Below are 27,036 nucleotides of genomic sequence, written 5' to 3'. Positions count from 1 at the left end.
TTGACGGGAGAGTAATCTTTAATTATTCCTCCCTTTTGTGGCAGCCCAAAACAGTACCTAAAATTCTGCTTTTGGAGGGACAAAGAACTTCCAATAATAGCTTGGGTGGAGGGACTTGAAGGTAGACCAGAGATGGGAAAATCAGTTAAAATTGCCCCAATTCTTTACCCTCATGGAAATCTAGGTGGGATCCGAGGTATTGATTATTCAGGAAAAGGGGGGTAGGAGCTGGATTTGTTATCTGCTGTGCTATTTTCCCCACCATATACTTGGTTTGCATGCCAACTGCTGCACATGTCTAAGTTTGCTTCAAGATATCCATAGTTATAAGGGTACTGATATTTAAATGTCAGTTCTATCATTGTCATTCCTTTCTGACAAGCAAACTGAAATAAGAATCCTAAATTCTAAAAATAGTCGACTAGAGGAATAACCTATCCAGTCTGTGTGTGTGTGTGTGCTTTATCAGTTAACATGGTAAAGGCGGAGTTCAGAAAATATTGTATGTCAGCAGTTCAGTGGCAGAAGTTACTTGTTCTATTTCTCTTTCTCATCTTTACCCAGAGTAAAGGGGAACTCTTTATTTTGTTGTGTTCTTGGACAGGTTTCAGGAGAAGGGGAACCTGGAAGTCCTGCTGTTCACCATCCAGTCAAGAATGAGAGCCAACAACCAGAAAGTGTATACACCTCATGAAGGCAAACTAGTATCTGACATCAACCGGGTACTTAAGACTTTTACTTACAGTCAACAGAGATGTGCTCTTTTATGACACATTCCCAGAGTCTTTGTTTCATCTGAATGTTGTAGTAGGTTACAGACATTATACAGGCTGGCTGGTTAGATGTTTCAGAGCTTCCAGAAAAGCTAGCTCTTCAGTTAGGATGCTCTTATGTGCTATTGGAAATCAATTATATGCATAGATCTTAGCTTTTATTTAGAAGATTCATAAGCTGCCTTCCCAGAGATCTGTTTGAGGAAACTTACCATGGAAAAGAAAACAATAATAATAAATATATATATATTTATAAGCTTTGCCATGTTGAACCTGGGATACTCCTTCTCTGAGGAGCTGTACAGCTGCAGTAATGTAGATGCTACTTTTCATATGAATATTGCATATGGTCATTTGAGAAGTTAAACTATTCTAGAGCATGTAAATGCCTTCTGGTCTCTCTGTGTAAGGTGCTATGGGCAGCTGACAATAATAAATCTTAGACAAGAAGCCAGTGGATCTAACAGAAGGCTGGAGTGACTTGTCTTATGTTCTTATATTTCAGGAGCTCATTGCCCACAGCAAGCTGAATATATTTTTCATAGCTAGTGTTTGAGGACCAATTTACGTCTTCTGTTAATCTTGGCAATATTGATTGCCCCTTGGTACATTCTTGCATGGATAATGTGTAAATGAAGTGATCACAAGTACAGATTACAGCAATTCCTGTAACTTGTAGGCATTGGGAATTCTGCTGGTGATCATACAAATTGCTGCAGACTATTTATTTGTTATTGCTCCATTCATTATTATTTATTCACATGACTGGGTGTCTGAAGGCTATTGGGCTACACAGACAAGAAAATGATTGTGGAAACTAATGTTTAGTGCTTTGTAGTCATTTAAAGGAAGAGAAATACAAAAGAACAAAGAGGCATCACTTTGCTGATGTGAGGGAGCGAAAAAGCAGACTGGCCCCTGTATCAGGCATATGAAGGGGAAGTTTTATAAAGGGGATCATGTTGCATTATGTAGGAATTTCCATAGATGCAGTCTGTTGAATTGCCTTTCTTATGTGGAACATATTTGCCCAGGCCTGGGAGAAGCTGGAGAAGGCAGAGCATGAACGGGAATTGGTGCTGAGAAATGAGCTTATTAGGCAGGAAAAGCTGGAGCAGCTGGCCCGACGCTTTGATCGCAAGGCAGCGATGCGGGAGACGTGGCTCAGTGAAAACCAGCGCCTTGTTGCACAGGTAATGGGGAACTTCTGGGAATATACTGGAAGAGAATGTCATAAAGAGGAAGAGCCAAGTATGAAAACATGGCGAAAGGCTGGTTTTGTGGCTCAGTGGTAGAGCAATTGTGTTGCATGCAGAAGGTCCCAGGTTCAATCCCAGACATTCCCAATTAAAAGGATCAAGTAGTAGGTGCAAAATACCATTTGAGACCTTGGAAAGCTGCTATCAGTCAGAGTATTGATCTTGATACACAAGTGGCCTGATTTTTTTAAGGCAGTTTCATGTGATGATGATAAAAATCTAATTAAATAAATAAATATTCTAAAAAATAGTGATAGCCACATGTTTACAGACAAGTGTTTTTCCTTCCAACAATTAACAGCATTAATAGCTAAGTTACAAGTATTTACAAAGGAAAAATTATCCCTTAATTAGAACTAGGCTTGGATCTGCAACTCAGGTGCAAAGGAGGGTGTTTAGGCTGAGGAATATTAGGCTGAGGACAGAGCTGATCCAGTTGTTGTTATGAGGGCAAAGGAGCATGAGTCAGGATTTTGAATTACTAAATTCTTTGGCAGCTCTGGCAGGCAGCCTGGAGAAATTAAGAACTGGATTCAACACACTAAATTATACTACTTGGAATTCTGGTGTAATATGTGATTGCAAATTGGTTTGGGGTCACTAAGATGCCATAAATTACTGTACTCTTCCCCAATATCCTCTGGATGCAGTTCCCTTTTCTTGTTTATGCAGTACCTTAAACCATTTTTCTTTCACATTCTCTGCCCCTGAGAATAGTAGAATGAACGTTCAAGTGTTTCACAGATACCATCTGTGAAGAGAGGTTAACCAAATCAAATTAATGCCCCTAAATGAGTGTATAGACTTGACACAGTCATACTGTGGGATGCAACAGAAGTCTTGCTTTGGCTAAGGGTGTGTTCCAATGATGCTCTAATATCAATTTATGGAGTGCCAGATCTTAGGACTCAAGTCCACCAGAAAATGGACTTTCCAGTTAAGGAGTGTTAAGGGTTCATGTGTTTCCCCTTTAGGTTGTAAATGACCCTCTTGTCTGAAGAAATACATATTTCCCATACTCTGCCTATCTCAGGGATGCCAGTGCACCCTTCCGTCATAACTATCACTACATACAGAATCATAGAATCATGGAAGGGGCCATAAAGGCAATCTAGTCCAACCCCCTGCTCAACGCAGGATGAGCCCAAAGCATCCTAAAGCATCCAAGAAAAGTGTGTATCCAACCTTTGCTTGAAGACTGCCAGTGAGGGGGAGCTCACCACCTCCTTAGGCAGCCTATTCCACTGCTGAACTACTCTGACTGTGAAAACTTTTTCCTGATATCTAGCCTATAGTACTTGTAGTTTAAACCCGTTACTCCGTGTCCTTTCCTCTGCAGCCAACGGAAAGAGCATCCTGCCCTCCTCCAAGTGACAACTTTCAAATACTTAAAGAGGGCTATCATGTCCCCTCTCAACCTCCTTTTCTCCAGGCTGAACATTCCCAAGTCCCTCAACATATCTTCATAGGGCTTGGTCCTTGCCCATCTGTCCCTCATCCGCAACAGCCTACCCATGCAATCCAGCTGCTAATATTCATATGATCTTTTGATGTGAGCCTTCTAAAAGCAGCTGGTAATTTTGAAAACCAGATTGTGGTCACTAGCCTAAGTGGGACTCTAAGTGCTTCAGTTTTTGTTTAAATTGTATCCTCCTGCTTTGTATCCTTCATTGAGCAGGGGGTTGGACTAGATGGGCTGTATGTCCCCTTCCACTCCATGATTCTGTGAGAAGCAGCCTTGATATTGCTGACCAAAGTTATAATTATTTTGTGCAGGATAACTTTGGAAATGACTTGCCAGCTGTGGAAGCAGCAAAGAAAAAGCACGAAGCCATTGAAACAGATACTGCTGCCTACAAGGAACGTGTCCAGGCCATAGAGGATGTGGCTAAGGAGTTAGAGATGGAGAACTACCATGACATCAAGCGCATCAATGCTCGCAAAGACAACATCCTACAGCTCTGGGAGTACCTGCAGGAGCTACTACAAGCCCGTCGTCAGAGGCTGGAGATGAACCTCATGCTGCAGAAGCTATTCCAAGATATGTTGCACAGCATTGACTGGATGGATGAAATGAAAGTAAGGAAGGGCACAGTTGGGCTTAGTAGGGTCTCTAGAATTAACTCACTTACAGAAAGTTTTAGCCTTTTGGAAGCCAAAGCATCCCAACTAATATAAATAATCTACTGATACATTTATGTCTTGCCCTTCTTCTCAATGGGCTGACATAGAATATATCCAGAAATATTCTATAATCTAATAATATGTGAACATTTTTACAATCCAAACCATAAAATAACCAGTATCAGCAGCATTTATCTTACTAGCCGGTTCAACAACTGCTAACAATACCTTGGCTAACATTAAAAGGCGATTAGGGCTAGACAAGCTAGACAAGAATCGAGACAAGGGTTGCTGGCTCTGAAGAACCTGTTGCTTGTAATCACATTCATGATTTCCATAGGCTGAGGTAAAGTCTTTCAATTGACTTCAGACCCTAAATGAGGGGTGGTTTGGGGGTTGTGCACTTGCTTGGGTGAGAAGCTATGGCTTAGTGGTAGGGAATGTGCTTTGCCCATAGAAGGTTCCAGATTCAATAAGTTCATCCCTTACATTACAGAATCTTCCTGAACCATTCCATTTTACTACAACTCTGTTGCCTTCATAAGTCAGTCATAAGTCAGTCATCTGCAACATAACCAGCTCTGGTTTAAAAGTGTGGGAATGTTGACACATTGTATCCTACTGTGTGCTTAAAAATAAACAAGGAACACCACTGGGCAAGGCTCAGGGGCTGGTTTAACTTGTGAGGCAGTAGAAGAGTGGGAATCCTTAACCATGTCCCGACCTGTAATTACTCTGCTCCAAGCTACCTTCCAGGTATTTCCATCACAGAACACAACCTTTTTTTTTTTTTTTAAATCCATGAGGGAGTGAAAACTGCTTTTGGGGTCTTTTGGAGAAGACAAATTGATTAAATAAGGATTAAATAAGTAAGTCATGAGTAAGCTCAAAGTCATGCTCCTCCAGAGTGGAACTTCTCCTCCCCCCCCCCTTTAGTTACTATTGGAACTCCATTCATAGGCCTAGCTACCACAGTTCTGCAGAGCCTGCAAATGGAGCTCTTCCAACAGGCATTTGATCGAGGTCGACTAAACCAACATCAACTGGGCCCCTAGAAACCCCTCCCCATGAACTGAATCCCAAACCAACCAACCTTTGGGATCATCATTAACAGGTTAAAGTTGTCACCATCTGTATTGGAACTGTTATATGGAAATGTTATTGGAATTGTTATAACTAGTTACTGAAGCCATTGTTACTATTGTGTTCTACTTGACATTGTGGAATTACACTGTACTTATCCCTATGTTCTACGTAAACCACCCTGAGCCGCAAGGGAGGGCAGTATTTAAATCAAATAAATAGACACATATATATTCTTGATTATGCATAATATGGAGTTAACTGATTGAAAGGCAAGATGCACTCTCCTTTTTGTGTTTTTATAGGCTAAACTCTTATCCCCGGAATTTGGGAAGCATCTGTTGGAAGTGGAAGACCTCCTTCAGAAGCATAGATTGATGGAGGCTGACATGGCCATCCAGGCTGAGAAGGTCCATGCTGTCAGTGCAGCTGCCCTTAAGTTTGCCAACGGAGATGGTAGGTGTTCACCAAAACCTCATTCCTCTGCCAGATTACCTTGAGTGAGTGAATGAGATAATGTATGTTGGCCACTGCTGGAGAGGGGCAGCCTAAAAATCTCATTCATAAATAAATAGTCAGAATTGCAGATAGAGAAAGAAGGAGGGGAGGGACAGGTTGTACCCCGGCCTCTGGTATTCACTTCTTTTTGCTTTTTGCCTTAAGCCAGGGTCTTTGGATTCTTGAATCACTTTGAAACTCTTTGCTGAATACATTTTTAGCAATGTGATCCATCATGCACAACTGCATTTATTGTTAGACTATGATATTCAAATAGTATCAGCTACGTTGGTGACCTTCAAAACTACAGGATATTGGAAATATGCATCAGAATTACTATCCTTTGCTTTGATATGATAATAATATAGGGAATGAGAGTTGGAGTTTGGTTGATGACAGAGGTTCTTTTCACATGATTTTAAGAATAGCATCAAAATCTCCTCTCCCAAAGAGGTTTTACCCTCATGTTCATGCCTCAAGGGGGAGGGGCAATGGCATTTATTCTTTACCCCCCCTCAACATATTTTTGGTCCGTGATCTATTAATTTGTCCTTTTGTATTTTTTTAACTTCCTCTACCAGTTCAAAGGGGGAAAGCTTTTTATAGTGCCGAAGTCCTACTTGGTAGCTGTCAAGCAAGAGATGCCAGCTCCAGTTCAGGAAATTCCTGGAGGCTGGAGGTCAGGGAGATCAGAATTTGGAGTGGGGAAAGAGTTCAGTGGGTAGGTTTTCATATAGTGCATGTAGTGTAGCCAGGAAATCTGATACAAGCACGTCTGGAGGCAGTTTGCCATTTCCTGCCTCTGTGTCATGACCCCTAATGTTCCTTGGAGGAACTATCACCCAAATCTTTGGAGATTTCTTACGGTTGGCCCTGCTTAGCTTCCTAGATCTGATGGGATCAGGCTTGCCTGGGCTCTCCAGGTCAGGGCAGTGGGTATGTTATTCCATAGAGTCTGCCATCTAATCTGTCATTTTCTTTAGGGGAACTGGTCTCTGTGGTCTGGAGATCACTTGTGGTTCCAGGAGAACTCTGGATCCTATCTGCATGTTGGCAACCCTATGTCAAGAAGACAGCTTGGTCTTTGGCTCCTTTGCAGTGTATTGGCTGCTCAGATAACACTAATCTGTTAAGCAGCTCTCATCCTACCTTGCCCGAGTTTGTTATTGTTTAAAGGTAAAGGTATCCCCTGTGCAAGCACTGGGTCATGTCTGACCCTTGGGGTGACGCCCTCTAGCTTTTTCATGGCAGACTCAATACGGGGTGGTTTGCCAGTGCCTTCCCCAGTCATTACCGTTAACCCCCCAGCAAGCTGGGTACTCATTTTACTGACCTTGGAAGGATGGAAGGCTGAGTCAACCTTGAGCCGACTGCTGGAATTGAACTCCCAGCCTCATGGGCAGAGTTTCAGGCTGTATGTCTGCTGCCTTACCACTCTGCACTACAAGAGGCTCTATTGTTATTGTTTATGTTTATTAAATTCGAGTTACTTAGCACAGTGGTCCCCAACCTTTTTTTGGCTGGGGACCAGCAGGGTGATGGCCACGCCTGCGCAGCACGCATGCATGGCCGCGCCCGCGTATAGCGCATGTGCTGCCGGGCTGCGCATGCGCACATGCACGCAGCGCGGCCGAAATTGGCCGCGCAGTTTCGACTGCACAGCTCGCATGCGCACATGCGCGGCCCTTATTCCCTCTCCCCCCCTCCCGCAGTAAGAAGCTTCCCGGGCCGCAAGCTTGCGGCCTGGGAAGTTTTTTACTGGGGGGGGGGGCGGGGAGAGGGAACCGCAGGTTGGGGACCACTGCCTTAGCATGTCTCCATAGTTCCATTCCAACTTGAGAACATATAAGGAGCCTTTTAAAAATTATTTTAATACAGAAAGACCCTTTCCCCCCCAAAAAAAACGCTTTTAACCTTTCCCTCAAGTCAGTGAAAATGTTCTTTTCCTTCCATTTTTATGTTTAATGACCTTACATTACCTTTCTCCAACACTGCAAAATACATTTTCTCTTTATAACGAATATCTCTGTACGGCTAGGCTACCCTATAAGGAAAAACTATTCCATATGCATTATATGTGTTGAAGATAATTTTCCGAAATTTCCTGGAAATGCTGTAAGAGAATGATATTGTCTCATCCTCTTTGACTTTTAGAAAGATGTACCATGCATTTCAATTTACTTTTCCCTTCTGCCTACACTTCTTTAGGTTATCGGCCTTGCGACCCAAAGATAATACGCGATCGTGTGAACCACCTAGAAATGTGCCACCAAGAGCTGATGGCTTTGGCTGCAGAAAGGAAAGCTCGCCTGGAGCAGTCTAAACGCCTTTGGCAGTTCTTTTGGGAACTGGATGAAGCTGAGAGCTGGATCAAGGAGAAAGAGCAGATTTATTCCTCCCTAGATTATGGGAAAGACCTGACCAGCATTCTCATCCTGCAGAGGAAACACAAGGCCTTTGAGGATGAGCTGCGGGGCCTGGAAACCCATTTGCAACAGACCATCAAAGAGGGAGAAACCATGATTGCTCAGAAGCATTTTGGAGTGCCCAAAATTCGTAGTAGGATCGAGGAAGTAAAAGTTCTTTGGGCCCAGCTGCAAGAACTGGCAGCTTTCCGCAAGAAGAACCTGCAGGATGCTGAGAGCTTCTTCCAATTCCAGGTGGATGCAGATGACCTAATGGCCTGGCTGCAGGATGCCTATCGCCTGGTATCCAGTGATGATGTAGGGCATGATGAATATTCCACACAAGCCCTTGTTAAAAAGCACAGGGACCTCATAGATGAAGTCGCAGATAACAAGAGAGTCATGGACAATCTGACCAGGCAAGCCCAGAGTTTTCCTACAGAGTTTCGGGATGTTCCAGGGTGTGAGAATAGACTGAAGGCTATTCAAGCAATGTACAATGAGGTTGTGTCCCTGGCAGACCTGCGCAGGCAAAAGTTGCAGGATGCCCTCGATCTCTACACAGTTTTCAGTGAGACAGATGCGTGTGAACTTTGGATGAGTGAGAAGGAGAAATGGTTGGAGCAAATGGAGATTCCTGATACCCTGGAGGACCTGGATGTTGTGCAGCACAGGTAAGAGCCATACCCTGGGCAATATCCATTGACTGTTTAGTACATTTACCTATAGTTAAGCTGGGAGTGTAACATCAGTAAGTGAGTTAAGAGACTTCTTGTGCCATAGAGATTAGCAAATTTAATTGTTCCATAGGCTTTCAAGGACTACAGCCCTTTGAGGATGGAGCTGCTCATTTTCCTAGCAAATAAAAGTTACTAAAGGCAGATGTGCAGACTGGCTTCTACACACAAGGGTCATGTTTGGAAGGGGAAGGCAGTGGCATGGCTATTATTGCCCTGCACGATGAGTGTGCCCAGACTTTCATTCATAAACTGTAACATAATAGACAGCCCTAGCTCAAAAGTGGGCTAGACATGATCTCAGTGTCTCTGTGTTATTAATAGTGGTGCAAAAAGGGCAGTGAAGAGCAAGGTCTGTGTTGCCTTATTTGTGGCCTCCCAAACACCACTGCAGTTCTTTTGGGTAACTGCCAGCTATAAGCATAGAACCCCTCAGTATTTGCTCTAAACCCACACCTTACTGTTTGATGGACTGAAGAATTAGGGTTAAGGTTGGTGTGTGTAGCTGAACTCAGAGGCCTTGTGCCTAATCTGGTGCTCAGAAACACAGCATAGAATTAATAAGTGAATAAACAAATTATAACTCAGTTATGTTGAGGACTCTCACAAGTTAACAACAAAATGTCAAGTTGATGTAAATCTCATTGCATGTGTTGAACATACATGCATTTTTTCCTGCAATACACTGCAACTCCCTAATGTTTACACAATGTGTTTGCACAGCAAAAACCATGAATGAGTTAGTCTCCATGTAATCTTCCAGTAGATCAAAACACCTTCCATGGTAGGAATATTGTAATGTGTGAGGTGATACTGAAAGTGTAAGAGTGAAGTCTAAATGCAAGACTCAACTAAAAATATAAGGCTTGGCTTTAAATAGCCTAGTCATGTACATTTAAGAGAGTTTTCCATCACAGACTTTAAGACTGATTCTGGGCACCCCCTTAAGCTTTTACCATCTGTGCTCTATTAGGGTCACCAGGGCATATAGAAAGACATTCTCAGCAGCTGCCTCTCAATTCTCCTTTCCTGGAGACTCACCAGATGGGAGAGAACAAAGTGGCATTTCATTCTTTTAAGTGAGATTTTTGAAGGTGATATGTTGTCTTTTTGTATTTCCTTCAAATCAGATAATAAATGAAACTATTATTCCTCATTTCAGATTTGATATTTTGGAGCAGGAAATGAATAACCTGTCTTCCCAGATTGAAGGGGTCAATCGAGCTGCCAGTGGCCTAATAGAAAGTGGACACCCACGCAGTGGCAAAGTGAGGCAGTGCCAGGAGCATCTGAATGCTAGGTAAGGCATTCGGCTATTAGGTTGTTTGCTGCCTGCTTTAATGTCAGGGTGCTCAGAGTGCCCTAAATATGGTTTCTAGGTGCTGCTTGGGACTAAAACCCCCTTCACATCAGTGGTCTAAACTTGTGATTTGTTCTTTGGCCTTTCTTTGGAATTCTATGGTAGCTGCTGTCAGGAAACTGCTGGCAGAATTTGGGCCACAGTACACAATACCCCTGGAACATGCTGAGTCACAAATGCATTACCCTACTTTCAGGTAGACGTACACTGAATTCACCTTGACTGAAGGGAGCGCTGTAAGGAAAGAGAAGGACCTTCTGATTTCCCTTTCACCAGCAGAAACAGCTGGGAGGGGCTTTGCTCCCCCTTTCTCTGGCTTCATGCCCTAGGGAAGGACTGAACAGTCCCTCCACCGACATTTCCACTAGTGAAAACTGGGTGGGAGGGACACCAGAGGCTCCTACCACAACAAGCAATGTTTAAGGAGAGTTCCCCTTATGTATGTTTGACAGTAAGTCCAGTCACATGCCCGTGACTTTGGATGTGCTAGGCATATCGTGTATTTTGGCCCTTAGAGAATGTCATTTGCCCCACTAACATTGAAATCAGTGCAATTTTAAATTGTTTAAATTATTGATTTAAATTATCAAGGAAAATAAATCTGACTTTATTCCTGTCTGTTGCTGAATGAAACTGCTTTTGATTTCATGATAGTAACTTGAAAGAATAGATTTTGGTTACTTCTGTCCTCCTTCTCTCCTTTTGAGGTATCTGGTTGCCTCAGAATGTAACATAAAAACATCTGCAAAACACATCCATTCAGTAGGAAAGGGTTGTTTAGTGGATAAGTAAACAAGAAATACAGTGACTTGAATATTTACTCAAGTAACTAGATAGGCCGAGTATAATATGTAGCATATCCTTCTCTATCTTGGAAAGGCTCTAGCTTGCTTGTGTTGAAGAGTCATCAGTTATGAAGCCTTTAAACACTTTGTGCTGTAGAAAATCACAGTAAAAATGTATTTCTCGTCTGAAAAGATAGAGTAGTACAGGAAGCATGGACAGACATACTGCTGTGTATTCTTTCCATCTCACTCATGGATACTGCTGAAGGCCAAATACTGACCCCTGATTCTTACAGGCATATAGATAATGGCCAACTGCATTACGGCAAGGTGAGATAATGTCTGCATACCTTGAATTTGGGTAGCCTCTAACGTCCATGTTGATGCAGCTGCCCCATGTCCGCCCAGCAGGAGCCTAATGCTCCTTAATCCCAAGAGTCTCCACTTCACAGCTTAGTTAATAGCATGTAGAAAACAATACCTGAAGCTTACAACCTTGGTCATTTATCTACTCAGCACTTTTGAGACAAATGAACTCTTTTAGAAGAAGAATATACACCACAGATTTTCAGTCCCAAGATTATAGGAGAGCCATTGGAGAGCGTTGCTTAGAGCAGGGAAAGGATATGCCATTTGATACTAAGCTTGGTGAAAGGATGCCTGAGTGGGTGGCATATTCTTTCTCTTGCTGATCTGCCAGTGTAGTAGTGTTAGGTTCAGTGTGTTCCCATGGGTACCAGGAACAATGGATGCAGAAAATTTTGACTGTCTCTTTGTAGTCAAACACAACAATGCTTTTTCTCTGCCTTTCCTAGGTGGAAGGTATTCCAGGAGATGGTGGCTCAGAGACGGAAAGCTGTGGACTTTGCCCTTAGCCTTCACAATTATTGTGTAGACTGTGAGGAAACAAAGAAGTGGATCCTTGAGAAAACCAAAGTGGTAGAATCTACACAGGACCTAGGTAAAAACCTGGCAGGCATGATTGCCATGCAGAGAAAGTTATATGGCATTGAGCGTGACCTAGCAGCCATCCAGGCCCGGCTTGCTGCCCTAAAACAGGAAGCACACCGACTTGCTGAAGAACACCCTGACTTAGCTGATGATATCTATCATCGATTGGCAGCTGTCACTGATGTCTGGCAAGACCTGCAGGACACGTTGCAGAGCCAAGAGGCCTCTCTTGGAGAAGCTAGCAAGTTGCACAAGTTTCTGCAGGACTTAGATGACTTTCAGGCATGGCTCTTCAAGGCACAGAAGGGCGTAGCTTCAGAGGAGGTGCCCAACTCCTTGGTGGAAGCTGAACACCTCCTGCATCAGCATGGTGCTTTGAAAGAAGAGATAGATCAACACAAGGAAGATTACAGCAACGTCAAGGAGATAGGCGAGAGGGTGACTCATGGGCAAACTGATGTGGAGTACCAGCAGCTGGAGCAAAGGCTCCAGGGAATGGATACTGGCTGGAATGCTTTGTGTAAAATGTGGAATAGCAAGGAGAAATTCCTCAACCAGTGTCTGGGCTTCCAGGAATTTCTTAAAGATGCAAAACAAGCAGAAATTATCCTTACCAATCAGGTATGGCAGCAACATCACTTCATTGTAATTTTATTCCCATTATATTAGTACCTCAAAACTTTGTCTGGGTGCTTTTTAAAGGAGATGGTGCTGTACTGGGAAATGCTTATGGAATGTGTATGCTGTTCACAGTGAGGGCCATTCCGCACAACTTAAATGTAGCCTAAGTCTTACCTTTTGTAAACACTATTAATTTAATGTTCCGCATGACATTGTAAACAAACCGCAAAACTCCCGCAAAACTCCTGCAACAATTGGAATTTTATAGGATTCTTTGTCTTCATGTAGAGTTGGTGTCAGGCTTTGCAGAGGGATGTGTGGTGATTTCAACTGTTTTTTTTGAAATAGCACTAAAAGTGTGCTGCATTCCCGAGATGACTTGTTTTCTTCCCAACATCTGCTGTAGGAATATACACTGGCTCACATAGAGCCCCCAGACACCTTAGAAGCATCAGAAGCTGCTATCCGAAAATACGAAGATTTCATTGCTACCATGGAAGCGAATGAGGAAAAAATTACTGGACTGGTGGGCAGTGGGAACGAACTTGTGGCTGAAGGAAATATTTACTCTGATAAAGTTAGGGAAAAGGTTCAGCTGATTCAAGAGAGGTAATTTCAGTGGGACCATTTCAGTGGTGCATTGGGGCTTTGCTTTAACGTTCATGCATAATGAAGGCACTGCAAAGGGAAGGGAAGGCTGTGTGTGTATCGAAAGTATAGGTCTGTATGTAGGAATAATACCATCATCCAGAGCCAGATTTGAGGCCAGAAGTAGACACCAGGCAGAATTTCAGGGTATGAGCTTTTTGTAGTCAGCACTCCCTCCAGATGACTTTTGAAAGCTGATGCCCTGAAACCCTTGTCGCTCTCTAAGGTGCTAGCAGGCCTGAATCTAGCTCTTCTACTGCAGACCAACATAGCCTCTCTCCTGAAACTACCACCAACAACGTTTTTGAGTTTGATATTTCCTGGGGAACCTACAGATAGAAAAGATGAATGTGATTTACAATTCTTGATTTCTGGTTCCAGTTTGAAAGGTATTACTTGTACAGTGGGGGAAGAATATAGATAAGGCATGGATGAATAGGCAAGCCTCCCCTTGTAACTTCATGGCACTCTGCCATGAGAGGCAACTTAGTGTAGTGGTAAAGAGCTGGGACTTCCTCTTCCACATGCAGCCAGCTAGCTGGGTGACCTTGGGCCGGTCACAGTCCTCTCAGAGTTCTCTCAACCTCACCTACCTCACCGGGTGTGGGGAGAGGAAGGGTGGGCAATTGTAAGCTGCTTTGATGCTCCTTTGGGTAATAAAAAGCAGGATACACAAAAACTAGCTCTTCATATTTGCCTAACATTGGTTTTGATTGATTGTGCTTTTGATGTAAAATAGTTTGGGAAAATCCCAGAAGACCTGTTGGATGCACATAACTGGGCTCTCTGGATGTTGCCCAGTGTGTTATAAGGTACTAGTGAGACTGTTAGAGCTGAAATTGCTTTTAACTATACCATTATTATTCGTTGTTTCCAGATACAGAATTATTGTCACAAAATCTCAGGAGGCATATGTGCTGTTGAAGAACAATCATGACCTGCAGAAGTTTCTACAGAATTGCCAAGAGGTAGGAAACAGTGCTAATTGTTACTTTCCACTTAGGCTGTGCCTGTACTTATCTTTGTTTTCTGTTTTCTGGATTAAAGGTAAAGGTAAAGGTATCCCCTGTGCAAGCACCGAGTCATGTCTGACCCTTGGGGTGACGCCCTCTAGCGTTTTCATGGCAGACTCAATACGGGGTGGTTTGCCAGTGCCTTCCCCAGTCATTACCGTTTACCCCCCAGCAAGCTGGGTACTCATTTCTGGATTTTTCTGGGTACTCATTTCTGGATTAGGCACTGGCAAACCACCCCGTATTGAGTCTGCCATGAAAACGCTAGAGGGCGTCACCCCAAGGGTTAGACATGACCCAGTGCTTGCACAGGGGATACCTTTACCTTTTTAAGGACACTTCTGCACATTAAAAAAACAGCGTTACACCAATTAAATGGCGTAATGCTAAAAAATAACGCGCCTCCAGTGACCTTCTGGCTCTCTCACTTTCCTCTGCCGCCTTCTCGTGCTTCTTAGAACTCCACATGCCTGTTTGAAATGGCAGAAGAGAGCAGCGCGCTCTTTCCTCCGCCTGTCAATCAAGCCAGGCAGCCAATCACCTTTCTCCATGTTTTAAAGGGCCCGCAATGCCACCGAATTATTATTATTATTTTTAGTAAAACTAATCTGTTGAGATGCTGTGCTTTTTTTAATGCCACCCCTTTTGGAATCATAAGCTTGGAATCTTTTAAAAATTAATTTCGAGCCTGATTTTTTTGTGGGACGGACTTTAGAGACTCATGCTTTGTATTTTAACTGGGGAGGGAGTTGTTTTTGCTTTGCCTAAACAATTTAATGCCTATTAGTTGTTCCAGGTTGTTTGCTTAAAAAAAAACCCCAAACCTGTCCCTAGGAGAAGGGAGAGGGAAGTGGGTGCGAGGGTGGGGATTGGAGGCAGAGATAGCGCTACTTCGGCTCCACACATTTCCTTGGCATATGGCTTGCTGGTTGCTCTCCTCTAAGCTTGCGCTTTTTGGCTGTGGGAATCCACTTTATAGCTCTGGGGACCCAGTGTAGCAACCTCTTTTTCACTGGAATGGAATGAAAGGGTTTTTTTGTGTGTAACCTAGTGTGATTTGGGTACTCACAGAAAAATCTCAGGTCATTTCCTCATTTGGTGAAGGCCATAGTGAAATTAGTTGGGTTGGTTGCATAAGAGGGGTATTAATATGAGGATAAAACAATGTGTTTATAGAAGGTGGCTGAAATAATTTCCAGTGCTATGTTTCTAAGAAATTTCGCAGAGCATAATCAGTGATTAAAGCAGGCAGGAGTCAATTGGTACAGAGCACTAAAAAACAGTTCAGCAAATCTCATCACCCACATTCATTATATAGCTTAGAGCAGTGGTCCCCAACCTTACTGAGGCTGGGGACCGGCAGGGCATCGGGCCGCGCCCACGTGGGCCACGCCCGCACATCGGCCACAAGCTTGCGGCCTGGGAAGTTTTTTACTGTGGGGGGGGGCGGGGAGAGGGAGCTGCGGCCCGGCGCCGGGCACCGGCCCGCAGGTTGGGGACCACTGGCTTAGAGTTTCAGCAAAAGAGTAAGGTAGCTCTGGAAAAACTGGATGTCCACATTCACTGTTGATAGCCATTGCTTTTGTTCACAGCTCACTCTGTGGATTGATGAGAAAATGCTCACAGCTCAAGACATATCCTATGATGAAGCACGTAATTTACACAGCAAATGGTTGAAGCATCAGTCTTTTATGGCAGAGCTTGCTTCTCACCAAGGCTGGTTAGAGAAGGTTGATGAGGTAAGTGGTTTCTTGCAAGATATATCTTGACTACCTATACTAGCTCTTCTTTCCCTTTATTGTTTATTCTTATATTTGGGAGCTGGATTTTTTAAAGAAAGGTTAAATATGCCTCCACTGCCATTCCTGTAACACTATTGCAAACTGGGAAACCAGCACTGGAAACTGATGTGTTGCTGAACTGTAACACTACAAAAACAGGAGTCTGCACACTTGTACCATCTATGGTGACCTCAACAATATAACAAAGTTTGTGGCACCTTTAAGATCAGCAAAGTTTTATTTTGGGGATAAGCTTTCATGTGTATGCATACTTCTTCAGTGTCATGCACACAAAAGCTTACACCCAGAATGAAACTTTGTTCGTCTTAAGGTGTCACTGGACTCAGATTGTGTTCTGCTGCTTCAGAGCACCTATCCATCTGAATTTATTGTCAGCAATATAAGCCTTTTATGCATGGGTGTTTTCCTGCACTTTTGCCATGCATGTCTATTGGGTTTTCTTTTTCTCATCCTGCATTGATTTTCCTCCCTTCATTGCTCTGTTTGCTTTCCAGTCGTTGTTTCCCCAAGTTTTTTTAGAGTAGTTTTGTGGTGTTTTTCTTCCTTACTTTGCTTCCAAGCCAAAGCTAATTCAAGAGCATAATGATTCCCTCAGGTTCCCCCCCCCCACGTTGTTTTTTGCCTCTCAGAAGCCACTCCTCCACTGCCCATATTGAGGCTGTTTCTTCCAATCTGCCTCTTCTGCCATCCTTCCATCCCCTTCCTCAGTGCTCCTAGTTCCATCATATAAAGTTTTATGTGTTTTTTTTTTACATGTGGGCTGAGTTTATCATCGTGATGTTCTCACTAAACTTGGATCATTGGGAGAGGAGAATTAGTCCCCAGTCAGGAGGTTTTTTTTTAAACTTAAATGGAAGGTGCTTACTTGACAGTACTGCATAAATACAATAAGGCAATTGCATCAATTTAAAAAAACCTTGCATGCCACCCCCCACACTTCACAAGTGATATTCCCACACAAATTAAGACAACTGCATTTGTGGGGGCTTAGCTGCAGAATAAATACACTGGAGAAAAAAATAATGGTTCATAAAAGCAGACATCGAATCAAAAGTTAAGCTTAAAGTTTTGACTCCTCAGAAAATTTGCAGTAAGCTGTCCATGCAGAAAAAGCAATAGTTCAAAACAACTGTGACAGATGAAATGCTCCAGTGCACCTTACTGTAAAGTCCCTGAAGGAAATGTCTGCAGCTAATTTAAAATGTCAGGGAATCCTACTGCAACTATAACAAAATAGTTCACTGAGATTGCCTGATACTGCATAGAGTAGTATGTGGAACTTATAGATATCATCAAAAGAAGTCTCAAAGGAATGTGATTTAAAGCCAGTTTTAAAAATGCTTTTCTGTAGAAACCAGCAGGACTTCACCATCATTCAAGAGATAACACCCAGTGAACCAATAACTTCCCAATGGAACCAAAAATATTGTCAGTTTAGAAAGCCATGAAAGTGAGTTGAGAAAAGATTGAAGATACACAGCTTGATCTTGGAGTATAATGACATAGTAGTGTCATTGTGTCACCATTTATCCTGGCATCAGATTTTTCAGTGTATACTGGCCAGCTCTCAGAAGTTCTTGTTATGCAGTGGTTCTGTTGTTTCACAGAAAGCAAATCTATGTTTCATTTCATTGTGGTTTGGGAGTTATGTGAATTAGACCTTGAGAAAGACTGAGAACATTTCACCAGGAGACAGGTTTTTGTGAATCCTGATGTTTGGATAGAGTACCTTTTTCTGAGGCAGTTCAAGAATTACATTAATTATAATTACCTTAGAGTTGAATGCTTTTTGTATACCAAGGGCTGGTGCTAATATGGCTAGCCAAAGCCTGGAGAGAATAATGGGGAGGGGTCTTATCTAGTCCCCAGTTCATCAGCAATCATTATTATGTTGGTCTGTTAGTTAAATGGAACTATTTCAGAGAGCACTATATTCTCTATCAATTGATATTTTCTTTGGGCATGGGGGGGGGGGGATGGATTTGCCAATCCCTGCATTTGACAGATACTTCTAGGTATTCTCTGTCTGACTCTTTCCTTCCAGGAAGGGCAGCTCCTGGCGAAGAAGAAGCCCCAGTATGCTAGCACTGTTTCCCAGCGGCTAGTGGAACTGCATCAGCTTTGGGATAAGCTGCAGGCAACCACAGAAGAAAAGGCTCAGCACCTGTTTGAGGCCAACCGCTCTGACCTCTATGCACAGAGCTATGCTGACCTCGGTGCTTGGATCAGCGAAATGGAGGCCCAGCTTAAATCTGATGTCCAAGGGAAAGATCTCACCAGCGTCAATATCCTGCTGAAAAACTTGAAAGTATGTAACAAACCTCTTAGCTCTTTTTTTCTCCTCAGCTCAAAAGCACATGGGCAGGCACTTTTCATGGGTAGGCCAAGTCTGGCTATTGTGGTGATACAGGACAGTCTACTTCAAATGTGAAGCAATCCCCCCCACACCTAGTAGTTCTTCAAACTGCCCAGCCATCTTTTCTTAGTGTGGAAAACATGAAGGACCTTAGGGGCTACCCAGACATTTTCTTTTGGCACAGTAAATGTTGTGGGACCTGTAGTTCTGCTGTGGGAATGCATCCTGAAGCCTTTCTCTAGCCTAAGTTACCTTTTTGCAGATGATCTCTGATAGAGGAAGCATTCAAAATTTGCTGATTGGCATGGTAGGGAACATGTCATTGTATTTCCTTTTCCCATCCCCAAGATTAAATTGCAATGTTTTGGAATGGGTGGGAGAGGGAGGGGAGTGTTCCTCCTGCTTAGTTCGCCACCCTCCATGCAGAGGTTGCCAGGCAACAGATCAGTCCCCTTAGAGAAAATGGCTGCTTTGGAGAGTGGCTTCCATGATCGTATAACCTGCTGAGATCCCCCCCCCCCCAAAATCTCCAGGAGTTTCCCAGCCCAGAGTTTGCAACCTGGCTCCAGCACTGTGCGGGTGAATGCTGTGTGGAATATGATTGCACATTACGTCCACAGCTGCATGAAAGTAGATGAGTGTAGCAGGTGGATTCAATATTAAAGGGAAGTAGAGGATCCAAATAGGTTCTTTCTCTGTGCACAGAGAACCCTGTGTGGAGGATTAGCAGATTTTTATCCCTTAGACAGAAGAGAACTTTTGAAGGTAGGTTTAACAAAGTAATGTTTGGAAACATCTTCCATAGAACTTCCTTGAATAGTATTAGAGATATAATTATGATGTTTGGTTGTGCTTTCTGTAAGGATGGAATGAGGAGCTATGTAAAGTCCCTACCATTATGAGTATAGTTTCTTGACCTGAAGATTCAGGTGCATTTGCTTGCAGACTTTACTCAGACTTCAACATGGGCACTTCATTAAATACATCGGGTCTCCATCTTTTCATGGCTCTACAATCTGCCTTAGCTTCTTGCTCCCAGTGCACCACAGGCATCATCCCAGTCCATGACCCTGGGCTGGCTATAGCTGATAGGCGAAAGCTTTTATTTGGTTTCTTTAAGAGTGGAGGAAATCATTGTATTGATGCTTTATTTTTGGGACTGGAGCCATTTGTTAATATTGATCCATAGCCTTGAGTGGATGGAAAATCTAAAGTGAGCAAGATGGCTAGTGAATAGAAATTCTTTCATTTCAGCGACTGGATGAACAAGTAAGTGTGCGGAAGAGAGAGATGGAAGAATTGCTGTCTCAGGCTCCTCCAGCCCGAGGAGAAATGCATGAAATAGATGGCAAGCATGAGGTTATTGAGAAACGTTTCCAGGATCTTCTGGAGCCATTGAGTCAGAGGAGGAAGGAGCTAGAGACATCCAGGGCCAAATACCAGTTGGACCGGGATCTGGCAGATGAACTGGTGAGCTGTTCAATCGTCTGAATGTATCATTAGTAAAAACTAGAATTGTTCTCTAATTGTTCTGTAGACATGGCATTCTGGTTCTGATTTAGTGAACAGGAGGCTCTGTTCCTCCATCACAGTCAGTCTTGATGGGACTTATGGGCAAGATGCTTCCATTATGATAAGCAAAGTAAGGTCTTTCCTTTTGATGCACTCTAACTTACATATGAATTATTCTGTATTCTAGCTTTGGGTGCAGGAACGTCTCCCCCTTGCTCAGTCCATCGACCATGGCACAGACCTCCTGTCAGTACAGTTGCTTATGAAGAAAAACCAGGTCAGTCTACCCATTTACCCTGTGCTTTTCCCCGTTCAGTGAAATCTCATTTCCAAGTTGACTATATTTTTCTTAATATTTTCAAATATTGCAGAGCTGACTGCAGTATAGCTGATATCAAACAGAATGAATGTTCCCGTAGAATGAGTACTATCCCATATAGAACAGGCCAAAAACCGCTATCCCAGGGATCTGGTACTTAGTCTTGTCTGGATTGAGCCTCAGTGCTGGTGCCCCATGCAAACTTCCAGTGGATGTGTTCTTTGATTTCTTTTATTTTGAACTTAATTTCCAGTTGTGTGGGAGAAAGGGTACATGTACACAAGTCTGAATGTTGAGTTCTGGAATCTTTCCTCTATATTTCATGCCTTTTACACTGATCATTCTTCAGGCTCCCCAACAGATGGGGTAGTTCTGTTCAGAAAGCAAATGTGCTTCTGTACTTATTCAGCCCCCCATTTAAAATTGTTCTTTGCTAGACTCTGCAGAAGGAAATTGCTGGACATGCCCCACGCATCGAAGAGATCCTTTGCAGAGGGGAGCAAATGCTGGCTGCAGCAGATGGGAATGGAGACTTCAGGGATATTGAAGAGCACCTTAAGCAACTGAGAGACACCTGGGGGACTTTTCAAGAGGAAGCTTCAAAAAGATTGCAGCGCCTGGAAGAAGCAAATGAGGCACAGCGATATTATTTGGATGCTGGGGAAGCTGAATCCTGGATAAGTGAGCAGGAGCTCTATATGGTAACAGATGAGAAACCAAAGGTAAGGGCATTTTACTTACTGATAATCAGCACACTATGCTTGGCGCGACAGAGGAATTATTCTTTCCAAGGGCCTATATAAATGGGCCCCGTTCCAGTGGAGTCAGAGAAGCATGCTTGCTAATGCCAAGGACTGTTAAGACCAGGGGTAGTCAAGCCGGGCCCCTCCAGATGTCCATGGACTACAGTTCCCATGAGCCCCTGCTAGCATTCGCTGGCAGGGGCTCATGGGAATTGTAGTCCATGGACATCTGGAGGGGTCCAGTTTGTCTACCCCGGTTAAGACTCTCTCCAGTAAGAACTTCTTGCCTCACAAGTGGCAGAAGAGCAAAACCTCCGCTTCACAGGTGTTACTTTCCCCTGCATTTTGCAAGCATAAAACCCAAACAAGAGTCATTCCTTTCCTTCAGTCCTTTACGCACTCAATCCCAGAGCAGCACTAATGGAATCCAGTGGGATTCGCTGTGTCTTTGCTTGCCTGCGCACAGAGGCAAAGTGAAAGACTGTAAGGAGCTTCTCCTGGGCGGTGGCAAAAAATGCTGAGTCTGTGAGGAATGTCTGTGCTTTTTCCACACAGGAGTCAAGGACAATAGTCAAAGAATATTTTAAATTTCTGCATATTCATATCAAGTTAGGTAGTATTTTCCCCAGCCTTGTTCAGGAGTATTTATTATTTAATTTATACTGGGATTTATACCCTGCCCCTTCCAGAAGGCTGGCTCAAGGCAGCTTCCATCATTTTAAAATCGCACAGATAACTATGTCGTACAAGTAATCTGTAAATTATCATAAAATTAAGACATTAAAACTTGAAATCATAAATACCTCCACAATCAAACATGCCAACTGATTCGCCGTCAGACATTTACTGCCTTCAAATTTTGGTTGGGGGAGGGTTCCATATAGGGGGAGCCCATCGATGTCTTGTTTCAAGTCGTGTTGAAAGGCCATCTTGCAGGCCTTTTGAAACTGAGCCAGCTCTTGGAGGGCCCACAGCTCTTCCGGGAGCTCGTTCTGCCAGGTTGGGTGCCAAGAATGAAGGAGCACGTCTGCTCCCCCTCAAACTTCTTTGGGAGGTATGCCAGAAGAGATGAGAGGTGAAATTACAGTGCTAGTAGTAGTAGCTTTGGCCTCGGTAAGTAAACACTGGAACTGCTCACTGGTCACAGAGGTGAGAAATGTTCTCCGCCCAACACAAATATGCAACAGTCCAGATCTCTCAAATATATGCAAATATGTAATACCTGTTAATTCTCATGAGGGTGTGTCCTCCCATGCTACTCTGCAAAGTCTGAGCCTTTCCTCTAACCTAAGGAGACTTTCTCCAAAATAAGTGGCTCTTCTTCTGGAGGCCAAACCAGTTCCATTGGGGAGGGCTCCATAAGCTGGTGGCGGGCTGTTCAGACTTTGTTGAGCACAGTGGCAGTAACCATTTTCCAGTAACCATTTTCAGCTTTCGGTTTTAAATGGGTATTAGTATGCTGATTTTCAAGCTGTCTGAGCTCTGCTTGCTATGAGTTACTTTATGTACAATAGACTACAGCAGAAAGCCAAATCAGATGTAACTTAGAAGATCTGTGATGAGGTTCTTGTGTTGTGTTTTAGGAAGCTAAAGGCAAAGGTGGGGTGTGGAATTAGGAGGGTGTATGTTAATTGTCTCATCCCCAAACATGCAGCTGCTTTTGGCCTTTCTAAAGAATGTGGGAAATTTTAATTATGGAGTGCCCATACTGTGGTCTTCGTGAGTCTTCCTTTAGGCTTTCTCAACAGGGGTTTCCTGAAACCCAGGGGTTTCTCATAGACCCCAGAAGGGTTTCCCCAATTGGGTGGGAGCTAATTATTTTTAATGTGTTTTTTAAAAATAATGTATATGGTGGTATGAGTATATATGGTTATGTTGACCTGCCCCACTCCCCAAAAATGGCTAACAAAAATGGGCCAAGAGAGGGTGGAAAGGGGAGTAGGCCGCTGGGCCATTTCTGGCATTGGGGGAGTAGGGGACAACTGTGATGTCACATCCGGTGGGAGAGTCTGGGAGATGACACTTCAGGTGGCATGTGATTTCTAGTGGTGTGGCAGGAAGGTGTGGCCTGCTGACATAATTTCTGGGGTTTCTTGAAGCCTGAAGTATGTTTCAGGGGTTTCTCAATGGTAAAATGGATGAGAAAGGCTGCTTTAGGTGAAGGAAACTGGGGAGAGAGCAGTCATGACCCATATAAGAAAAGTAGTTTTTATTGGGATATATCATTAGTATATCAGAGCTTTGTCCAGTCATACAAGTGTGATACTGAGGGCAATATATAAATCTCTCAAGAGGTATATTGCAAAAAACAGATTGATTCAAATAGATCCAGTTCACATTCAGGTTGCAGTTAAAAGAAGAAAAAAGCCTAATCTTTCCCTAACACCTTCCCTGTCACAGATGGCCAATTTGGCACTGTATATATAGAAAAGGCCTACAGAGACTTGTGTCTCCATGGAAGGCAGAGAGAGGGAGAGAGGAGGGGTCAGGGGCCAGGATCCAGGATCCAGGCTAAGACAAAGAGAAGCATGCCATTCAAGGAGATAACAAGGCTGCCTAAGAAAGTAGTGAGTGCCCCCTCACTGGCAGTCTTTAAGCAGTGGCTGGACAGATACTTTAGGCTTACCTTGCATTGAGCAGGCATGTATGGCCTCTTCCAACTCTATGGTTCTCTGATGCACACTTAGAGTGATGTTGTGCCAACCAGTCTCCAGGAATTCTGAGTCGTTCACGTCAACACGTTTTTTCTTTTGGAATGGAAGTGATTGGTTGCTTTTGAAAGATTTGTTCCCCTTGGATCTAGAGCTTCTTCCTATCTCTGTTCTGTAACATATTTACTGGAGAAATTACATATATAAAATGACTGTAAAATCATACTGAAACAATGTACTAAGACCTTCCTGGGGAAAGAGCATTGATTGGTGGACATTATCAACAGACATGGGTAACATGCACCCTGTGCACATTTACTCAGAAGCAAGTCCCACTGAGTTCAGCAGAGCTTACTTTTAGGGAAGTGTACATAGGACCTGCATCCTGTGGGAGCTGAGACTGACTCCACTGTGAAGCAAGACAAGACCTCATGAATTACTGAAAGATTTTGTGGTTCCAGGATGAAGAGAGTGGGATTGTGATGCTGAAGAGACATCTTCGGCAACAGCGATCCATAGAAGACTATGGAAAGAACATCAAACAGCTGGCTGGCCGAGCTCAGAAGCTGCTCTCCACTGGCCATCCAGAAGGGTATGTAGCTATAATTAATGCTGTTTAAGTTTGGGGAGTTGTAGCAGGTAATGGCCAGGAGTCCAAAGAAAACTGATCTAAGGTCATACAGCACATCATTTTACAAACTACATTGAGAATTCTAGTCCAATGCATATCTACTGCTATTTCTTTTTCTTTTTGACTTAAAACTTGTCTCAAAACTTTGTGTGTGTGTCTTTCCTAGGGAGCAGATCATCCGATTGCAGGGGCAAGTAGACAAGCAGTATGCAGGCTTGAAGGATCTGGCTGAGGAACGCAAACATAAGCTGGAGCACATGTACCATCTCTTTCAGCTGAAGCGAGAAGTCGATGACCTTGAGCAGTGGATTGCTGAGAGAGATGTAGCGGCTTCATCCCAAGAGATGGGACAAGACCTCGACCATGTCACTGTGAGCAAGCTTTGAGAGAATATGTACTGGCGCTGGCCATCATGGTTGTGTTTCTTAACCTCTTAGCATTAGTACAGACTGTGCCTGAGTACAGACTGTAAGCAGGGATGCTTTGCAGCTGGGAGGGCAGTTGCTGTCAGATGGCTGGGTGCATTTGAATTGCTCTTTACCCAGTAAAACCTGTACATTGCTGGTGGAAAGACTGGTCATTTATAAGCAGGGGTATCTGTTATAATGACTGAGCACAAGAGTGTATCGAATATATACAGGCGTATGAGATATTAATTGCAATGTTTTACCATTTTTTATTAAACTATGAAAAGTGCATCCATTGTTGAATGGGGCCAGAATGCTTAGCGTGCTCATATGTTCATGTTGGTTTGTTTCTTGATCAGCTGCTCCGGGAAAAGTTCCATGACTTTGCCATGGAAACTGGAAGCATCGGGCAGGAGCGGGTGGACAATGTCAATCTCATAATTGATCAGCTGATTGATGCTGGTCACCCGGAGGCTGCCATGATTGCAGAAATGAAGGACAGTCTGAATGAGAGCTGGGGTGATCTGTTGGAACTGACTGACACCAGGAAACAGCTGTTGGTTGCCTCCTATGAACTACACAAGTTCTTCTATGATGGTGGTGAGATTCTGGTTCTCATAGAGGAGAAGCACAAAGAGCTACCTGAGGAATTGGGCCGAGATGTCAACACAGCCGAGTCTTTCCACAGGATACACACAGCTTTTGAGCGTGACATCCACTTGCTGGGAGTTCAGGTAAGCACTTCATGAATGGAAGGCATGGAGAACCAATAGTGCAAAGTGTGATCATTAGGAAATATATATGTGAGTATGCTTCAGGATTTTTCCTCATTTTGCTAGTTAATTTACTTTGCAACTTAGTAGGGTCTCAGGTTGGAGGCATGTTATGCTAAAGGGATAGTTGGTATGATGTGCTGGTATGTTGAATGTTGGCACAATGTCTTAATATGCAGGATTTGGACCTGGTGTTTGTCATGTTGACACTAGAACTATCTCAGTTTGGGTTCAGTCCCACACATCAAGCAGGCCACACCCTGGATTAATCTTTGGGATGGGGGTACAGATGGGTTTAGTACAAGCCACATGAATGCCATAGGCCACTTTGCTCTAAAGGTCCAGATCAGCACCCCGCTGCCACCCTGTATTGGTAGAGAGCAGATAGATGCTTCTGCAAGAAGACTAACGGATTCCAGAATATTCTGCGGGATCCAGTGCCCGCTGACAACTCAGTTGTTAGGCTGGTGGAAGATTGGTATGTCCATCTTTCCGACGCCATTGATGCAATTGCTCCCTGACATCCTCTTCACTCCCTATCTAAGCCAGCTCCTTGGTGCACGCAGGAGCTGCATGAACAGAAATGGGAACTGAGACAGAAGAAATTTAGCAGAAAATTTGTGACAAAGCTTCAAGGACATCTTATAGGACACTTATGACTGTCTATGAAATGGCAGGGAAGTCCACAAAGAGTGACTGTGGCTTCCTTTGCCTCTCTTAGCTTTTGTCCAGCACAGTTATTCAGTTCAACTAGATCACTGGCATCCCTGTTTAGTGGATTGTCAGAAGTTCCTCAATTGGCCATTAGCTGTGAGGTGTTTGCACGCTTTTTTGCGGAGAAAATCTTGATACTTGGCCAGGACTTCGCTGCTAAGTTTGATGCAGGTAGAGAACTGGAGGCCCCTTGGCCGTCTCAGTGTCCTACTTTGGCCGTTTCAGTACATTCTTCTGGGCCGGTGTGGAACAGAACTCTGACAGCTGTTCAGCCAAGCACTTGCCCCCTTGACCTGTGCCCCTCCTGGCTGGTGAAAGCAAGAAGGTACAGATCCCTCTGCAGGATATTGTCAGTTTGTCCCTATCTTCAGGAACATTCCCAGAAAAGTTGGAGGAAGCAGTGGTCAGGCTGCTTCTGAGAAAACCTATGGTGGATACAAAGAACCCTGCCAATCACTGCCCCGTGTTACATCTGTCATTTCTGGGCAAGGTAGTTGAGTATGCAATCACAGAATAACTACAGAGCTTTCTGGAAGAAACATCGGCTCTTGACCCTTTCCAATCTGGTTTTCAACTTTGCAATCGAGTGGAGACTGCTCAGGTCACCCTCACAGATGGCCTCTGGAGAAAGCTGGACCTAGACTGGTCAGTGCAGCTGATTTTATTAGATCTTAGAGAGCCAGTTTGGTGTAGTGGTTAGGAGTGCAGACTTCTAATCTGGGATGCCAGGTTCGATTCTGCACTCCCCCACATGCTACTAGCTGGGTGACCTTGGGCTCGCCACGGCACTGATAAAACTGTTCTGACCGGGCAGTGATATCAGTGCTCTCTCAGCCTCACTGACCCCACAGGGTGTCTGTTGTGGGGAGAG

The 27,036-nt window shown here is 43.7% G+C and overlaps 1 protein-coding gene across 6 annotated transcripts in view; it reads left to right on the top strand.

Annotated features, from left to right (window-relative positions):
- SPTB (spectrin beta, erythrocytic) overlaps nt 1-27,036 on the top strand; it is a 126,131-nt gene that overhangs the window by 63,558 nt on the left and 35,537 nt on the right. For all 6 annotated transcript variants that reach the window (XM_077320860.1, XM_077320863.1, XM_077320861.1 and 3 more), the window contains 17 exons: nt 605-722; nt 1,808-1,966; nt 3,809-4,111; nt 5,545-5,695; nt 7,946-8,816; nt 10,042-10,179; nt 11,840-12,596; nt 13,003-13,205; nt 14,122-14,212; nt 15,850-15,996; nt 18,104-18,367; nt 19,670-19,885; nt 20,115-20,204; nt 20,684-20,968; nt 24,102-24,232; nt 24,438-24,642; nt 25,038-25,412. In XM_077320860.1, coding sequence (XP_077176975.1) covers nt 605-722; nt 1,808-1,966; nt 3,809-4,111; nt 5,545-5,695; nt 7,946-8,816; nt 10,042-10,179; nt 11,840-12,596; nt 13,003-13,205; nt 14,122-14,212; nt 15,850-15,996; nt 18,104-18,367; nt 19,670-19,885; nt 20,115-20,204; nt 20,684-20,968; nt 24,102-24,232; nt 24,438-24,642; nt 25,038-25,412 — 4,504 coding nt within the window. The remainder of the gene's footprint in view (nt 1-604; nt 723-1,807; nt 1,967-3,808; nt 4,112-5,544; nt 5,696-7,945; nt 8,817-10,041; nt 10,180-11,839; nt 12,597-13,002; nt 13,206-14,121; nt 14,213-15,849; nt 15,997-18,103; nt 18,368-19,669; nt 19,886-20,114; nt 20,205-20,683; nt 20,969-24,101; nt 24,233-24,437; nt 24,643-25,037; nt 25,413-27,036) is intronic.

The sequence above is a fragment of the Paroedura picta genome, chromosome 2, assembly GCF_049243985.1.
Source record: "Paroedura picta isolate Pp20150507F chromosome 2, Ppicta_v3.0, whole genome shotgun sequence".
Taxonomy (NCBI): Eukaryota; Metazoa; Chordata; class Lepidosauria; order Squamata; family Gekkonidae; genus Paroedura; species Paroedura picta.
The sequence above is the reverse complement of the archived record's forward strand: the minus strand, read 5'-3'. Positions and strand labels throughout refer to the sequence as shown.